Here is a 20,311-nt window from a genome sequence, read left to right as displayed (position 1 = left end):
CTAAATTTAAACAAAAATCGTATAAGAAGCAATTGAAAACTCCTATTTTATTTATAGTTTACAAAAATGACATTTCAAGTAGTTGCAAATAATAGTTTATAAAAATTATTTTAATATTAGCTCTTCATGAGCAGGTAAAATTTTTTTCCAGCCTAATATACGAGCGAATGAAATAAATTTTTGAAAAGAAAAGAAATAGAATTATAATCAGTAGTTTTTGTCTACATCATAGTGTTTTTACTATATCATACTATGTTAAAATCGATGCAAACTTTATATGTTTAAATTCTTGAATCACATTTAATATTGGAGTTTAGGTAAAAGCACTTTTATATTCTTTGGAGTAAAATTTTTATACGTAAATCTTAATTATGAAATTCAGTAGTTGACAACACATGCTGAAATTTAATTTTTTAATAAGCAGGAGGGTTCCTAACGGTTCCTAACAGTATTTGATTTAAAATATTTAATAAGAAATTGTGCAGCGACATAGCACGCATAGATATATAAAAAACATTCAAACTTTAATAAAATAAAACAATGCAATTTATTGTCACAAGCTAAAAATATGGGACCGGAGTTTGTTTACATTTAAATGCAAATGAAATATAATTGTGGTCACCAGTTAAAATATTGGATCAAAATCTAAATTAAAAATGAAAATAATAATTGTTCTTTATTTACAATAAGAAGCCATGTAGCAATTTTTACATTATGAACTTGTAAATAAAGCATATCTAATCAATGTCCAAAAACTTAAATCTCTGAGAGATCCAAAAACTGGATCTGCGTTCGATATTAAGTATAATTTTAAACATCTCTCAGACATTCTATAAACATCCAAATATCCATATCAATAGTAAAAGTCCAAGAGATATCCAAAATATCTATATCTCTAGAACTGAATGTCTCTATAATATCCAAATAATCATATCCTCCAGATATCCAAATCTATAGACTTAAGACTTATTTAGATATCTATAAGAAATCGGTCACATATCCGTATATCCACTGGGTACTTGGATATGTGACAGACATGTTTGGATATCCCTGGGATGTTAGTGTATTTCAATTTATTTTTGCAAAGTTTATTCTGACCCATTAAAAATATGCTCTACATGTCTGTTGACCCGTTAGTTAGGAGAAACTGTCAGTGGCAATGTTGCTGTGTGTGAGCTGATAAATATAATTAAAAACTTCTAAAATTACTGGTTAAAGAAATGTTAGAAGTAATTAAAGAAAATCATATCAAAGAGGGGAAAAAATATAAACGAAATTTTAATGAAACGGTTTAAGCTAAGTCCAGAAAAATTTAGGATCAAATTGTTTCAACATCAAAAAAAGTTTGATAATAATTGGAAAGATTTCGTTTTTGAATTAAAGAACTATTTAAATGAATGGATTCAGGGATTAGAAATAAAAGATTTTGAAGCCTTGCTGATCTAATGGTTACTGATCAAACAAAACAAAAAGTTCCCAATGAAGTGCGTAAGCATTTTATGGATACTTGGTAAAAAATAACCTCATCTACAAAGCTGGCAGAAACGCTTGACGAGTAAGAGAATGTACTTGGAAGTTGGAATCAAGTTGATTCACAAGTAGATTATAAAAATCGGAGACCCAATTGGTGAGAAGAAAATACCACACAAAAAAAATTGCAGGGAGCTGCTGCAAAAAAAATGACGGAAATGAAGAAAAATATGAGTTCACGAGTAAATTATAAAAATCGTAGACCCAAGTAGTGAGAAGAAAATACCACACAGAAAAATACTGAATAATCTCGTAGAAAGGTTTCATAGAACTATCAAGCGGATCTTATGGGTACTTTGTTTGGAATCAGGTTTTGACTGGGAAAAGTTTCTATCATTTGCTCTTTTAGTTTTGAGAACTGTACCCCAGTAGACTTAGTATATGGAGAAAATCTGCGTACCCTTGAAACTTTGATGTATGAGCAATGGATCAAGGAGGAAATAAGCAAGTTTCCTGTGATGGAATATGTTTTTCACCTAATAAATCGTTTAAAAAGATGCCAAGAAATTGCAATTAACAACATGGAAGATGTGGCTTTAAAAAGAAAATCATATAAAAACACTATTAGTGGAGAATTCAGTGCTGGAGATTTGTTTCTTGTCTTGGCAACTTTTAGAGCTAATAAATTGTCTGTTCAGTGGATTGGTCCAGGAAAGGTAGAAAGCAGAATGTCTGAAACTAACTATTTAGTAACTAATCCAGGAAAAAAGAGATTTTGCTGATTTGTAATGTAAATATGCTTAAACCATACTATAAACGGTCTGTGATAATCAATTTCCTATTCTATTTTGAAACCAATTCTTCATCTTTAGAACAAGACATTGACATACCACTAGTGCATGTTACTCCAGATGAATTTGATGTATCTGAAATAATTAAGATAGTCACCTAGAAGATTGCCTTAACGAACATGAAATCAACCAATTAAAGAACATTTTAAAAATATATTCAAAAAGTTTTTCTAATATCACAGGAAAAACTAACTTAATTGAACATGACATTCAACTTAGTACAAATAAGCTAATTGTGTCCAAACCTTGACTAACTACTCCCAGACTAACAAAAATTTCAAAAACTGAAGTATGAAAAATAAAATTAAAAATTATTGAATTAGGTGAGAGTGATTATACTTTTACTATGATACTTTTGCTATGGAAGCACCAAATAAGGATCCAATTTTTTAAAAAAATAATGAGTGACACATCGACGAGACAGAGCGTTAAAGTAAGACAAAATGTTCTGATTGCTGCTAGAGTGATGTTTCATTAAAAAAAAGTTCCGCAGTGGACTTATCGTAAGGATGTATCGCGGTAGAAGACCGAAATCAAGCATACTGACTGTGGTCAGTAAGTGTGTGGGTGACAACTTTGATCAGCCTACGTAGGGACAGAGAGTGCACGGTATCCGTTCTAGTTAAACTGTTATACCGTAATGTGCTCTACTTCGTGCGCAGGTCGTCAGGCCACCAAAGTGGAGGAGCCACCCCCTCTGTAGAGGATCAAAATTGTAATGGTATGTCTTCAGATCATCCTTGGGGATGTTTCCCAGACCATCGCCAATAGTCCATTGGGCAGCTGCAGTGCGATGTAATAAAGTACTTACCTACTTACATTGATTTTACCGAAATGGATTCTTTAATGCAAAAAATAATAATTAAATGTAATAATTAAAAGAAAAAATCCTGTCTGTTTTCATAAAATTAAAATGACATGACACACTAAATTGAAAAATATGAATTAAGGACTAAATGAAAAGCGACCTAAATCTACATGGTCATTCTCTGAGGTTACACCTTTCTCTGTTTTTGTCTTGCCTGAACCTTTTGGGTATAATGAATTGAAGCTTAAATATAAGTATATGCTGAGAACTTTTGACAATAAAGAAAGTTTTAATCTAAGAATATATAATTAAAAAATAAAAACCTATAAATATATTTTTCAAACAAAATTTTTTTTAAAAATTGAAAGAAATCAATAATTTAGTAAACATTATATCTAAATCTCATTCAGTGCCCCTCTAACATTTCACTGTGGACGATTGCCCACCCCTTCTGTCTGACCTGCCTATCTGTTCTCTTGCATATTTTTATGTTTTTGTACTTGTAAGTTTTTATGTAATTGTAAATACTTTTAGTGACTGACAATTTTTGGAAAGATCACTAATTTCATGATTGATAATATTTTTTTAAATAATTTATAACAAATGTATTGAAGTTTATTCTAAAAATACTTTTAATCTTTTGCCTTACATAATAGTTCTGAGCCAAACTAATAAATAAATGAATAAATTTTTAAAAAATATTAAGAAGTAGACACCACTTTAAAAGAAAAAGTTACCTGATTAAAATTACTACTCTCTAAAAGAAAACATATTTTAGTTGTTTAACTTTTAAATCAATCAATCATATTTTAAGCTATTTGAGTTCATCATTTCAACATTAATCAATAAATATGCATAGTAAATTTATACATACAATAAGAATTTGTTAGGAAAAATAAAATTGATATAAGTGATACATTTTGATTCTCACATTCTTATGAGTACATGACCAAACTAAGTGTTAAAGTTGTTCCAATTCAAAGTATAAAACACAAACTAAACAAAAATAAAACAGGAAGGAGCATAACTAAATTTAAGGAATATCAAACATAAAATATTATTCCATTGTTGTTGAACTACATTCAAAATCCCCTTTCCCTGAACTGTGCAGCATGTGCAGTGTATGAGAAAAACAAACCATCCCTTTGAAAAACAATTTTCTGTTCATCCCCTTCTACAAGAACATATTATTCTATCATCTGCAACGTGTCATGATCTAAATTAATTAGGATAATGAATTAAATAGAATTGAAAATAAACTTCATATGCAAAGAGAATTTTAACCCTTTTGGGGCTTCATTGAAATTTGGGCTTCTAGGCCTGGGCCCATCTTTAGAAACAACTCTGTAGTCACTAAGCCCATTATTGAATCAATAAATTTAAAAACAGGTCATTCTGATCATTTCCAACAAAACTAATTTTACAGGAGAGACAAAAAACTGAATAGTTTAGGATTAGCTTGATCTGTAGAGTTTTTTTTTAATTTTTTGATATTAAAATATGGCTGTTTACAAAATATTCTATTGCAATTTGTGTGATAACCTCACACAATTTTTTCATTTATAAGATTATTGAAACTTGGAGATGACTGATTTTGGGAAGAAAAAAAACTTAAAACAAATACTATAATGCCTACTAACAAGCAAAGATATAAATAATTTGTCATTTGGAAATGAAATGAAGACTACATATTCATTGATATTTGTATTGAAATAGAAATGTTTTTGAAAATGACTGTCTGTTCTGGATCACTTACAAATGTCTTCATAGGAAGACAAAAACTCATTTGTTTCGTATTGTAAAAACTCTTTTGGTGACTACAATTTTCTTGTGGTTTATGGCCACGTTTCCAAAATAAGCTTTCTTAACTGGTTATGGTGCCACTTTTTGGGTACTTATTTTTCTACAGCCATTATAAACCATTAATGGAAGAGTTACTTCAACTTCCCCTGGTGTAATGTTTTTTTTAAGTAAAATTGCTATAATGTGACTCCTGAAACTATTGTTTCCCCTTTTTTACTTTTCCATAGGAGCATTTTGATTACACATTTTTCTTATAATGTTCCGGTCATCAGCTTTTGCAATCAAGTATCATATTATTTGTACTCTTTTACATTCCATAGTTATACTTTTATCCCTCTTTATTTTCTTGCATATTCCATCTAAACAACTACCCTTTGAATTACTCACTATGTGATAAAAAAACATTTACAGGCCTTAACTAAATAAGTATTTGTTAGATTATGCGAACGATTTCATAAGCAACAACAACAACCATCTATCATATTTCCAGGATATGTCATGTTTTCGAACATATACATTGACATATCATATTTCCAGGATATGTCATTGCAATTTCACTACACAAAATATACTATACCAAGTAGAAGGACAATAATTTTTTATATCCTAACTATGTCTCTCGTATGCCCTTAAATAGGGCAGGTCGAGATACAAATAAACAATATTCTAACTGTGTATCTGCGTCAGCTAAACTTAACAATGCAAGAATCTCAACTTTGTAAAAAAGTGGAGGTGACTGATTTTCCGACTCATCGATTCAATTGTGTATTATGTTTTTAGCATAATTGTGTAACATTTTCATGGGAAATTTTTATAATTTAACTTCTTAGATTTCTTCTTTAGACCATATTTCAAGACAAAAAGGTAATTCATTAATTTCATAGTTGTAATTTGGAATGCTAAATTATAGTTTCTTTGCTGTGTAATTTCTCCTAATAATCCCAAGTTTAATTTCTGTTGAATCTTAAGTAAGAATGTTATCTTTTAACTTTTTGTAAGCTTTTTGATTAAAGCAAATTTTCTTTCTAGATATTATGATGCCAGTACCCGTCATACCTTTTACTTGTGAGCAGCGAGCAATACTGAAAAACAAATCTTTTGTTCTATTGCTTCAGAAAATTGGTCTACATCCAGGAACTAGCGATTGTTTAATATATCCCAGAATACCTTTGTCATGGACTGTTGATATTCTTTTTTCAGTTGCTGCTCGTCTTGGTCCGATTAAAAAAGGTAAAGGAAAATACACAACACATATAATTTTTTATCATCTTGCTTACTACTTATAACTGCTTTATTTCAAATATTGTGTTTATAAAATACTATACTCACAGTTTTTTATAAGTTTAATGGGTGGGAGCATTATGTTTTCTCTGAAAATTCCCTTGTCGTCTAATGCAGATTTTTGTGCAAAAGTTGGTTCAATTGCTCCTCATAAAATTCAACTAATTTCTATTTTGAATCTAGGCATGCCAATCGCGAGTAGTTCTTACAGCTATGGCCCCTTTATTATATACAGTACAAATGTCGCAAGCAGCTTTTATGCCTTGATTAATTGCAAAAAAAAAAGGTATAGGAAATGCTAATTTTTCTCAACTTGATGTTTAGTTGTTCTAGGTTCTGAAAATTAATGTAAATTAACTTGAACAAAAGAAAACAAATGTAGATTTTGATGGAGCAAAATATCTTTTTCCAGTGATCGAAAGCATTATACCAAAAATATTTAATGACATGCGGAATATTAAAATTGAAAAGAAGAAAAAAAACTACAGGGACCATGTTGCCAACAAACAAAAAATAACTTAATGGCAATTCCATCTGAAGATACTAAAAGTCAGAAACAAATGTTATTATCTCTTTTTTTTTTAAAGGTTTCAATAATTTTTTTAGGAGGAATCAAGTTACAAATTCAAAATGTTGAAAAATATTTCCGTTAAGGAAGAGAGGGACTAGTGTGAACGTTTTTTAGAAATTTTGAGTTACAAATTCAAAATGTTGAAAAATATTTCCGTTAAGGAAGAGAGGGACTAGTGTGAACGTTTTTTAGAAATTATTTAAAGGAAATCTTATTAAATAAAATTTACAACTGGTATAGTATTTTTTAAACAATAATTTGACCATTTTACTGGATTCTGGTTTATATCTGGACGTAAAATGTTCTGTTTTCCATAATAATTTTTTTTTAAAAAAGGCTGTTTTTGTTCACACAGCCCCCACTACACAGGGCTAGTGTAAACAAGCTATAGGGCTAATGCAGGAAATCTTGATAACTTGTTAAGTAGTCATTTATTACAACTTAGAAAGGTATATATGAAGCCAAAATGAAATTAATTTTAATTCAAGCCTTGTTGGAAAAATAAAGATTGCCATAGATTGTGTACAATATTAATTTGTAATAGAGCATTTTACTGTACTAAGGAAGACATATTAAACACAAATCAATTCATTTAAAAATCATTATTAAATTTATTTCATTTGATATATATTTTGAATTTTTTTTTTTATTTTATCAAAAAAATTGAATTGACAACTTTTAATGTTAAATGAGATACAGTCTTGGTAGTTCTGCCATTGAAGTTTGGTTTTTTTTTTTTTTCTTAAGATGTGAGAATATTTTTTTTTCGGGAAAAATGAAAGATTCATGATTAGAAGAACTAAATCTATTTTTTTTTCCTTAAAAATTTAACATAGTCTCCAAATCTATAAACAACTTCCATTCTACCAACATAATGTGCAGCAATGTTTATTTGTTTTTTTAAATAAAAATAGTAACTGGCAGAAAGTCGTTAACTTTTATTGAGTCAGTGTTGTCAAGAAATTTCAGACTAACTTCACCACCATGTGTCTTCACTAGCCCCATGAAGACATATGTTTGCTTAAGCTTAAAAATTATTGATTGAAACTATACAAAGCATTAAAATTAAAATAATTATAAAATCTCCTTCAGTTGAAATTCTGAAAATAAAATATGTTAATCAAAGAATAAAGAGAAAATTTGAAAGTTTAATTTTTGCACCTTAGAAACCTTTTTTTTTAAACAAATTTCGACTAAAATATTCACAGTGTGATTATGCGACTGCACATGGAAGTGTACACCAGTGTTGTCAATTTATAATATCTCACAGAAAATATTTGGCTTATAAATAAAAAAGTTATTCACGTTCACTTTAGCCCCTATCCAGTGTTCCCTATCCATTATCCCCATCCCATGCTCTATATCCAGTGTTTTACAAAGAAAAAAAATAAAATGCCTTAATCATATGGTCATATCATGTTTCTATATTTTGCTAATAAAAAGCAAAATCAATACATTTTAAGTGCTTGGGATGCCAGACTTTGCCTGACAGGGAGTCAAGCCTCTCCCCCCCCCCCAAATTAATTCAAAATATTTAAATTAAAACATATTTTATACTTCACACATTTCTCACATAATTTATTTTCTTCAGAAATGTGTTTACAGGAAGTTAAAATCACTAATTTTGATACCATAATGTGTAGATAAATTTTAATGTAAATGTAAATTGCACTTTTTTTGCACTTGATGCATTTTGTACTGTATGATGCAAGTTACCACACATTGAAAGCTTAAAAATTACTTCTGAAATAAAGAAAAATTATTGTTGCCATCACCGCTCTTTTAGAAAATTTCTACGCTTTCCACTCTTATAACAAAAAATTATTTGATAATAAAAATTTTAAATTTCACGTACATTTAAATAAACGTTTAAAGAACATTCTGATATGAAAATTTTATTAATGTATTGATTGACTTTTGAATAATTTAAATGTAAAAATCAATTTTCTTATCTCTACCTCGTAATAGTTCAGTTTTGCAAATAAAGTTGATAAGCACATTTTTTTGCAACCACATATTCTATCCATTCCATTCCATCCGTTCCATTTTGTACACATTTTGAAATTTTTTGCCCATTTAATAGTAAAATTCGTTTTTTTAATTGTTACATGGTATATTTACATAGCAATTGTTACATAGTGTAATTTTTACCGTATAAAAAGGATTATTTTAATCAAGAGGCTGGGTCTTAATATATATATGTATATAAATAAATATAGAGAGACTTTTAAAAATTCCCCCTATGATTCTTTTTTTTTCCGAAAATGGTTTTAAAAGGACCATCTGTGTGTTCAGCAAAATGCTAATTCCTCCATTTGAGAAAAAGAGTGAGTCCATCAGCTTAAAATAGAAAATCCAAACAATAGCTAAAATTTTTAATAATTTTTCAATTTTAAATTTGTGCCCGAGAAAGGAATATTAATCAAATTACATTTTAAAAAAATTGCCACATATTGCTACTGTTTGCCTGCCTATGTCTTCTTTTCTCTGCAGAGCTGAAAGCAAACTTTCTACTAAGATTTCTCTTCTGCTCTGCAGAACCTATTCACATAATAGCAAATGCCTGCATCGAATAACCTTTCACACAGCTAATTAATTATTGTCCACCACATATCAACGTGAAACATTTTTTTCTCTGCAATTAAAATTTATTTTTGCTTTAATAGTTATGAATTTTAATATAGTCTTTTATAGGACTTTTATAGTTATCAATTTGAGTCACAAAAAATATACTCAAAAATTAAGGAGGTGGTGGACAAAATTTGTAAAAATACGACTTTTTCAAGATTCAATTTCTCTGGAACTATTCGACCAAGTTTGCTCAAATTTTGTATTTTGCCATTTAAAATTGCATTCTTTTAAATGATGTAAAAATAGTACACCTTACAATTAAAAAATGTTCAACTATGATTAAATAAAATAATTAAAAAAATAATAAATATTTACTAAAAGTTATATTTTGCATGAAGTTATCTTCAAAAAAAGAAAAAAAATTATAATTGTATGCAAAAAATTTTCGACTCGCTTAAACAATTTTTGGGATGTAATGAAATACGCAAAAAGTAAAGTTAACATTAAGGGGTCCAAACTTCAAGCCGTACTTCTGACCAAACTATTGGAATTATATTTCCTGATTGCGGCTATTCCGTATATTTTGGGGGTCAGAAATCCGAATCCGTCCAAAAAGAGGTATGTTTATTCAGAGAAGGTATATTTTCATATCTGATTTCTTTACCTAAAACATCATCTACACTAATTAATTAGTATATTTGACTTCGCCCTCTTGAACCATTAAGAATGAGTCCTGGAACATGAAGATCAGATCACTAGATCAAAAGTTATTCATGTTGGTCTGTTTAGTTTTTTGGGCACTGTTCAGTGCGAAAAAAACGGACCACCCTTAGTAACATTTGATCTAATGATCAGATCTTCATGTTCTAGAACTCAATCTTAGTGGTTAGAGATGGGGACTTCAAATATGCTGATTAATAAGTGTAGAAGATATATGACAATATTGCTGATAACAGCAAAAGATTTTATTCATTTTTATTTGTAATAAATTAAAAGAAAAAAATAGTTTATAGATAATTTAGCTGGTGGTTATCCTCATATATATGCTTTAATAACTTAAAGGAGGAAGAGGAAAATAAGGTGAAATGATATTCACTTTCTTTATTAATATCAGACATAAATAAAAACGTCTTACATTTTATCCTTTTTTGCATAATTTTGTAAATTTAATTGGCAGAAAAGTGCATTTTCTCCAAAAGAATTTTTCCCTTTATATCCGAAAGCTATTTTTTTTTAAACTTGTGATTGTGGCGTAACTACCACTATAAATATTGAATACCAATTCACTAGTATATAAGACATGTCAGTAGTAGACAAATGGAGACAAGAAAGTAGCATTTACACGATGGTTTTTAAGTCCGCCCGACAGGCGTGCAAACAATGCCAGACAGGGGGGCAATCACCGCCCCCTGATCCTTTACTGGCGTCACCTCTCCTTAATAAAGGGGGAAGTATAAATAGTGACTTTTGTCTTTGAGTAACTAAAATTATTTATTTTTTTAACACATTGAATGCCACACTAATTTTACATGGCTTGCCCGTCTGGCCAAAATTATTTTCTCAGTATGCGTTGCATATTTTGATGAAATATTATTTACAACAAAACAGTTAATTTTTGTAATCATTCGTTATTGCTCATGGTTGGTTACTCTTCATTGCAGTCATGTCACAAATAACGTGTGCATATAATCTTTAAGGTTACATGTTATAAATAAAACTATTTTTATGTGTTCTATATTGCATTAATTTCTTCAAACCTTTTTAGTTACGATGATAATATATAAAAATTAAAAGCATTAAAAATTTACTGGAAATATGTGTTTCTATTAATCTTGGCTTCGCTGGTCACCGGTGACCCACGTGGCGCTACGAACAAACTCAGTGTCAGTCACCAGTGACCCCCATGGCATTTAATGTGTTAAAGTTGCTGACTGATTTTTATAGGAGTTGGTTTATTCCTATACATGATTTTCATAGAAATATGAATACTAATTCTATCTTTTTTTTTTCAGTTAATTTGTTTTTAAAATAAATTATCAGTTTTTCATTCTTTTTAGAAAAAATGAAATTTTCTTATGAAGAATTATTGGACGCCTTCTCTAAGATTGACCCTTTAACTAGGAAGGAGATTAATTGTCTTGCACTTCCACCTTTATCTTCATGTTGTACTATGAGGTAAAATTTTTTATTTTAATATTATTTTTTACCAACTGAATACCCGTTCTTTGTACTGTGGGGAAAAAGATAATTACCAATAAATCAGTACTGAAACAGTACAAAATCATGCTCAAAACTAAAAGATATATTTCAGCTCAATTATTGAAGCTAAATTTATTCCAATATTTTTTACTAATTATTACATTTTGCCCTTTCTTGGAGCTTTGCATTATCAGATTGAGCAAAAAACTTTCTTAGTCGTTCATCCCATCAAAAGAAAGATCAATTGCATTCAGTATCATTTGGCATGATGCTGTAGCTCAAGGTCAACTGATGAAAGTCAAAATTTACCATAACCAAGCAATTTTCTCTGGTACTTGTTTCTTTTGGGAGACCCTAAAAAACTCTTTCCATGTTATCTATATTAAAACTGTATTGATGTAGTTTTAATAGGTACCAAATGTACTAATGTAATACATTGCATCTATATTAGTATCTTTGGTACCAATTAAAATTGCATCAATGACCTCAATCGCAGCAATAATAGCATGACACTTTTTTGCATTTCTCCAAAACGAATTGGTACCATTTTTCCCTCATTTATTTTAACTTATAGGTTACATATTTTATTTCTTTATTTCAATTATTTACTATTGCCAAAATTAAGTGAGCATCATTGGTAGCAAAAATTTTATGCCAATTTTATAGTTTTCTTCTAAACAAATTAGTACTATTAAACCATTAATTTTACTTTTTAGTATATAGATCATTTTATTTTTGAATACTTTTAGTTGCAAGTAAATTTAACTGTTTTTAATTTTTTTTTATACCTTTTTGTTATTTAATTTTTCCAAACTTCCATTTTGTTTTGTGTTTAAAAAAATAATTTTGTTACGTTGAAATTTTTTTTTTATTGTTGTTGTCTTATGCTACTTGCCAATACTGACAAGCCTATTTTAAGGCAAAGGGGTGCACTTCTTGTTTTCCAGTGGTGCCATCTATGGACGAGAATTCGAATTCTAACACACACATTCACACACCATCCATCCGCAGATCACACTTTTGACCTAACCAGAGCACAATCAATCTCCGATCCAGTACCCCCATTGGTATTGATTTGTTATGGGAACTTGAAGGGCTTTGTGACCCTGACATATTTAGCATGCACCAGTCACCATTTGTACACGGGGATTCTTCTGCCAGTGAAGATCAAGCTCATGACCTCTTGCGCATGGGTTCAATGCCTTACCAATCAGGCTGTCCCAGCCCAATAAATGAAATTTTAAAAAAATAGTAGAGAAACAAATTTTTAGGGGACTTTTTTTTTTGCTTGCGTCTCGCTAATAGAGAAGTACCTATTTTGGTATGCATTAGAACTATTTACAAAAATGTGTTTCTTTTAAATGAATTTAAACCATTTCTCCCTTAATTTTGTTTTTTATTACATAGTTTATTTTTTTAATTCAATTAGTAACTATAACCAAAATTAATTCAGCACTAGTGTCAGTAATTGTATGACAATTTTTACGCATCTAATTAATTTTGTTTCCACTTCTCTATTAATTTTGCTTTTTAGTGCTTAGCTCAGTTTTTATTTCAATTTCTACCTATTATTGCAATTAATCAAGCAACATTAGCATCAGTATGGCACTTTTTATGTTTCTCCTAAATGAATTAGTACAATTTCTCATTAATTTTGCTTCTTAGAACATAATTTATTACTTTTTAATTCACCATTGACTTCAAATTATTTCTAGTTTTATAGATATCTTTTTAAAGCATAACTATAAACAAAGTAAGCACCTGATTTCAGATAAATTTAGGAACACTACTTTTCTGGCGTAGTCCCCCTATGCTGCTACATTTGTATTGACCATTGAGTTTATCTGAGGTAAAGAATAAAAAGTAATTAAATATTACAGAACATACAATTAATTTCTTTTTTAATAACAGCTATAAGCTAGAAAACATCCCTAATGTAATATTTAAAATACAAAACGAATCGTCTGTGGGCTAATTTTTAGGAATGGGTAGTTGACATGGAAACAATGGCAACCAATGAAAAAATTATATATTTCAAACGTCTTTCCTAAATGATCTCATTAAAATTTTGGAATGAATTTTAGGAACTGGAGCTAAAATTGTCCCCTTCATCCGCTGTCCCAATTTCAAGACGCTAGAATAAACAGTTTATGAGTTATGAAAGAAACAGACACACAAACTCTTCATTTTATTATTATCGATACTTCATTACTATCTGATGGGTCTAGTGCGTAATGCAACAGTGCAGCATTCCAGTACTTATTTTAGATTCAAAGCAACATTCTGCATCCTCAATTCACCTATTACTTGTTTTTATTTAATAGATATCATAATTATTTTTAAAAAGAATGAAGATTTAATTAATATTGGTTCATTCTAATATTAGCTATTTCTTTTTTAGCTATAAAAAAAACATCTTCCGTGTACAAAGGTTCATGGGTTATACTTATCGAAAAACTCAGCATTTAGTTTTCATTGAAGTTCGTTTTTATATCATTATTTACACATTTGTATTTAATTTTATAACCGTCGTTGAACAGTGGACCCAATTTTGGGTTTACGACTACTAATGTTCCACTCTGTAGCCTTGTAATTTCAAACCCTATCCAGAAGACAAGGGAACTCCTGGATCAAGTATTGGGAGAAAAAATTTGCAGTCGGGAGAAAAATTGAACCAGTTGTGGATATATTCTCTAATATGTTTTACTCATCTTCATTGTTTTCAACACTATCAATTGGAACAGGTATTAAATCAGATATTAGAGGAATTAAAAAGTAATGGGATATGTGTTGCAGTTCATATATGAATCGTCAATCTTGGAAGATCTTCTGCCAGGGAATTTTAATCTGAAGGTTGAATGTTTGCGTTGGATACAGGGGAGCCTGCTTTATTAAACCTATTTGTAATGTATAGTCGACTCTGTCCAAAGCTGTAGAAATAAAAATCAGTGCTACCTGAGCATTTATTTTTTTGCTTTGGAAGCTGTTGTTTACTGTAACGTTCTTTAAATGATGAAATTATTCCAAGATTCAAAGGTTGAAGTTTGATGTAAAAAAATTCCAGCCAAAAACTTTACAATTTAAGTTACCATACTTCTTTTAACTACCCTTCCTGGGCTTCCCCCTTCACATCGCCCTTCTGATCTGACTCAAGGGTGAAAACCCTTCACAGACAAATGGAGTGTAAGAATGAATTGAAAGAATGTCAGAGCAGCTTCAAACAGTTATTAAACAAGTCTCTCCTTTTTCTCTCTCACTCTCTTTTTTCTTAAAAAAAAAGAACTCTGAAAAAGTTAGTGCAAGCTTTGTAGAGAAAGCATGATTTTGATCTGTTAGAAAAACATATAAAATGGGATTTTTTTAAAAAAGGTAACGTAAAATATGGTGTTCTTTAACATTATCGGTATAGGCAATTTTCACAGAACAGCGGAGAATGACGTAAGAAGTGAGATAACGCACGAAACAAGCAATGCAAAACAAGTGTTCTACTCTAGTTGTTTGTTTGATTTTTGAATATCTGATAATCTTATAATAAAATGTTTTATAAATTTTTATGTTTTACATTTGATTGTTTTTATATAGCTTTTATGATTTTTTTTATGTAAGTAATAATAATACATCAAAAATAAAACATAATAAACATATATATTTTGCTATATTTAAAAAAAAAATTTTTTACATTATAATTCATTTCTTTCTTTCTAGTTCATGGTTAGCAATGGTTCAGCAAAATAAAGAACATTTTATTTCTACCAAAGGAAATAATTAAGTCTAGACAAGTTTGCTTTGAGACACTGTCCATAAAAAAAAGTTTGGAAGCACATTAAAAAATATGTTTTGAAAACAATTTCATAATGCGTAAAATACCTAACAAAACAAATGCACGATATCATTAAAGTTATGTCAATCTGTAGTATTTGTCAATCTGTAGTATTATAATGTGTAATGTTAAAAACATATTGCATGAACTGATTAAGAAATATTGTTTTCCAATATGTTTGTTATAGAAATGTGTTTGTATATCGATTGATGCAAATTTTATTTAAATGGAAGCATAAAGTTGTATTTGAATAATATAAAGTTTATTGATAGGAATCATTTATGAAAGAGCTAACTGTATATAAAATATATATCTCAGATTCTTTAGATTATGGGTATTTTGAATCCCAAACAGTCCACAATTCCCTTGTGGATTTTGCATTTTATAAGTAAGACAAGGCTGGTCTTGAATTTTCAAATGCTTGTAAATATAGATATATAATGTGTTACAATTACATCGTGTGTGCATGTGTAATTTCCTCTCAACAACAATTTAATGAATGCAATCATATTGAACTTTTTATCTTTTATGAAATTCGTTGTTTTTTCCATAGATTAAAAGATGTGTGATTCTTCCACTAATTCGTGGATTTCCGCGAACCAATACTTTATGTTCCAACAAAATTTTCTGAGAGTTTCGCTGATCTAAAATTTAAATTTTGCTATTTGTGCAAACCTCGTTAACAAGACGTTTATTCCACCCTTACTAGCACGCCATTCCCCCCCCCCAAGTTCTCATTAACGTGTGATTACGACTTTTTTTATGCATATTTGTTGGAACTTCGGATAAACTTCGAGATCATGAGACAAAAGAAAGAAAAAAATACCTAATTTTGCCTAGGATTGATAAACTACTGAGGCAAACACAAAAGTATAAAATTGATAATCTAAAAAGTAATTTCGAAGTGGCAAACATTTGAAAACTCGTTCACTAGAAAATCATTTGCTTTTTTCTCTTTTTTTTAAAACTTATACTTTAATGAATAGCAAATTTGTTGCAAATTAGGATTTGTAGCAGGGGAATTATTTAAGCACTGGGATCTTTTTTTATTTAGCTACAAGTGGATTGACTTAATTTTTAATGTGGTATTACAACATGTAAATTTCGAGTCATGCATTTCAGTTATCACTTTTCAACGACTTTGACTTTATCATAAATCCGTGTTTCAATCTTTTTCTTCTTTTACAGTTAATTTAATTGATTTTCTCATGGTATTTAAAATTCTGATATTATTACATAATGCAAAATCTATGCGGCGTATCGATCGGATTTTTTTGGCAGTTATTGCTGTTGATTTCCTCGTGATATTTGAAAATCCCTCGTGATATTTGAATATTTGAAATAATTTTTATGATACGAGAAATTCGAATCGCAAACTTGAGTATTCACTATTTGATGCATTGATTCTATCGTTTTAAAAATGTACTTTTTTCACAGTTATCACTATTGATTTCCATACATTTTTTTGAAATCTCTATATTCTTAATACCGTATTATTTATTGCAACATATGAATCTCAAAATGTATATTTAATTAACCCCTTTTCATCCGATTTATGTCAATTCATCGCGCATACGCATGATATTATCATCACTCTTTATTCAGTTATTGCCATGTATTTCACAGTTTTAAAACTTTTTTTATGCTCTAATGACTTGTAAAATGTGAGAAAGAAGAAATATGTTATTAATTTCAATGTATATATGTTGTTGAGAATTGATTGTTGTTGAATGTTATGTGTTGTTGAGAAAAAAATTTATTAGACAAAAAAAAATTGTCTCTCTTTAAATTTTATAAATGTTACTTTTGAGCATAAAAATGAGCATTTTATTTTTTTTCTATATACATAAAAAGATTTTTTTAAAAAATGTAGCTATAAAAAAAAATTGAGAAAAAAAATTCAGATAATTTCTTCTTCCATCAATCATATGTTTGATTAGTGAAAAAATTTAGTATTTAAACTCTGTTGCTAGTTAAGAAAAGACTATTGCGGTATAGGATTTAAGTAATCAACCACGACTGCATAGGTTCCTTTTTTTTTATCAAATAATATAAGTATGCTTTCAAAAAAATTTTAAATCTTTTAAAAGCTAAGCACATTAGACAAAAATTTAATTCAAGCTAATCTTTTACAATATATATAACAAAATTATTAAAAAAGATCATAATTTCAAAGTCTTAGGGGAATCCTAGACTTGGCGACATATTACGATTTTTTTTCAAGAACATTCATTCTTGGAAAAAAAGAACTATATGACGTTGTGAGAACATTGGATTTAATTGGACCACTAAAATGGTGCGTCTTATGCTGACATGTCCTTAACCAATCAAGTGCGAGATAAGGAATTTTTACTTTTTCACTGTAGAAGAAAATTGTCTGCAAAAATAATATTTGTTATTCTTGCTTCAGTTTCTTTAAATGTAAATAGAAAAACGTATATTTGTTATGACTTTGAGATATCATGTTTATTAGTTCTTATTATTTGTCAATTGATTATTCAAAAGTTTTGTTTTCCTTATTTCACACGATTTAAGAAAGCGAGCAAAAAGAAGGCTACTCAACATAGTTTCAAGAGTTGACAATGTTGATATACTTTCACGCTGAGAGCTTGGCATCCATTTGGCGTACACTTTGATGCAAACAGCCTCTCCCCATAGGGATAATGATTTTTTCTTGACTGGCAAAAGAGAATATTTCAACATGACAGAAGAGCTGTCGAATTCTTATGAAAAATTAAAAATTATGGTGAAACTTTTCAATAATCTGTTTCCTGTAAACCGGGGGCTCTTGGCACAGAACTGTCAGGGGCCCTTTGGTTGTTACTTTAAACAAAATTTACAAACTTTTTAATAATAAAGTGTTTTTAAATTATTTATAACATGACATTATTTATAACATTTATTTCAATTTTTAACTCGTAACTCTAATTGATAATTCTTAAGGTAAAACAATAATACAATGTATAAATTGCTTAAAGTTCTATCAAATTTAATTTTGACATTCTATTAAAGGGACAAAAAGAAAATTGTTTGTAGCAATTTTATTTTCTAAATATTGTATATACTAGTATGACATCCATGCCCAGTGGCATGCCAACTTTTCTTCAACTGGTAAGGCTAACCAACGCAAGCTGCAAATCTCATAAACTTTGCTCGTATATGTAATACAAACGTACGATACGTACGATATCAAAATATTATTATTATTAGAAATAGTTGTTATTTTATTGAAAATAGTTATGTTTTCATTGAAAATAATTGTTATTAAAAATAGTTATTTCATCACATTTATATGTGTTGTAGTTGTATAAATTATTTTGGGTAACTATGATTTAATTATTACATTCACACTATCAAAACAGTGAACAAAAATTTATGAATCAGAAACAAATTAAAAAGGAAAATTAAATGTGAATGAATAATTTATGAATTATTTTATAATGTAATTCCTTTAAATTTGTTAATACTGAGCAATACATTTTATTGACACATTTTGATCATAAATGATATAACATGGTTTTTTGCTCCTCGGAAACAATTTATTTAGGCATAATTTGTGATTTACATTTTGATCCCGACATATTTTAAGTTTACATTTTGATTCAGGCGTAAACTGTAAAAAAGGATTTTTCAAAAGTGAGCAAAATGTGTCATAATAGCTCCGAAACAAATAATTGTCGAATTTGAAATAAATATTGATCAAAATTGAAACAGTTTATTTTGAGCAAATACACTTATATTTGAGCAAAATGCATAGTCTTAAGAGTGACGTGAAGTGAGAGAGAGAGAGAGATGTTCGCTGGCTTTCGGCAATATTTAAAAAAGGGTTGCAATTTGTAAAATATGGTTCCGAATTCAGGTCAAATAATCAGGAGATGGTTCATTTTAATTTCACTTTTTGCATATTTTACTATATCTTAAAAACTTTTAAGGGAATGGAATGTATATCATGATGCTCCACAGGATGACAAAAGTTCTTGAGACATAGCGAAATATGCAAAAAATAATGTTAACTTAAAGGACTTTAGACAATTTTTCTAACTAAACTATTGGGACCATTTTTTCCAGATTGTGGTTATCCCATATTAAAGGCAAGAATCAGAATCTATCGGAGGGAAATGTTTGTTCACTGAAAGTGTTTTTTTATGTCAACCTTAAAATATCCTCTGCAGCCTGCACAAATTAAATCTTCTATTTAAAGTTAGGATTGAGTCCTAGTGCATAAAAATTAGATCTAAAGGCGTTAGCTTTATTTATTTATTTGCATTTTATAGATAGTTTAATTTTGTTATGAAATAGAAAGCTTTAGTATTTTTATGTAGCCTTCTGCACGTCTATGCATAATGCACAGTTTCGTAAAGACCGAGATTATACGTGCAAATTATAAGTGCGGGTTTCCCCCACCAAAGTGCTTAATCTCTCTAATAACAAAGTAAAGTGACGTTTATGTTTGTATGAAACAACGTTTTTTTTTCTTTTGGCACAGTTTAGTGTTAGTCACTTTCCATACTTGTTTTGTAATATTTTGCATTTAACTGACCAATTAGATTGTAGAAAGGCAACAGTTTTCTTTAATCTTCCTTTGATTATTTTTACAGTAAAAAAAAGCGATGAAAAAGAAAAACTAAATGTAAATCACTGCTGAATAGATAATCAAAAATCACGTTAATAATTCTTTATAAAATCGGACAGGGTAATAAACTTTTTTCAAGAATTGGGGTCAATGCTGGCTATAAATTTTTGTTTATATCCTCGAAATGAACTATTATTAAAATTGATAATTTAGTTGAACTTTTTACGAAATGTCGGAACAGAAGGGACAAGTGAAACTTTAGGCATGGCTTTTCATTTTAAGAGAGCCAATAGTTTAATTATTAAAAGAGAAATTTACTCTAAATGCGTTAATTACGAAATCCCCGTTCATATAAGATGGCTCT

The 20,311-nt window shown here is 29.1% G+C and overlaps 1 protein-coding gene across 2 annotated transcripts in view; it reads left to right on the top strand.

Annotated features, from left to right (window-relative positions):
- The window catches only part of LOC107440384 (timeless), a 110,745-nt gene extending 92,080 nt beyond the window's left edge, over nucleotides 1-18,665 (top strand). For both annotated transcript variants that reach the window (XM_071187525.1, XM_071187526.1), the window contains exons 22-24: nucleotides 5,962-6,162; nucleotides 11,413-11,530; nucleotides 15,260-18,665. In XM_071187525.1, coding sequence (XP_071043626.1) covers nucleotides 5,962-6,162; nucleotides 11,413-11,530; nucleotides 15,260-15,323 — 383 coding nt within the window. In that variant the 3' untranslated portion in view covers nucleotides 15,324-18,665. The remainder of the gene's footprint in view (nucleotides 1-5,961; nucleotides 6,163-11,412; nucleotides 11,531-15,259) is intronic.
- Nucleotides 18,666-20,311: the final 1,646 nt, after the last annotated feature.

Source organism: Parasteatoda tepidariorum, chromosome X1 (genome assembly GCF_043381705.1).
Source record: "Parasteatoda tepidariorum isolate YZ-2023 chromosome X1, CAS_Ptep_4.0, whole genome shotgun sequence".
NCBI classification, from domain to species: domain Eukaryota; kingdom Metazoa; phylum Arthropoda; class Arachnida; order Araneae; family Theridiidae; genus Parasteatoda; species Parasteatoda tepidariorum.
Note: the sequence above shows the minus strand (reverse complement) of the source record. Positions and strands in the feature narration are given on the sequence as shown.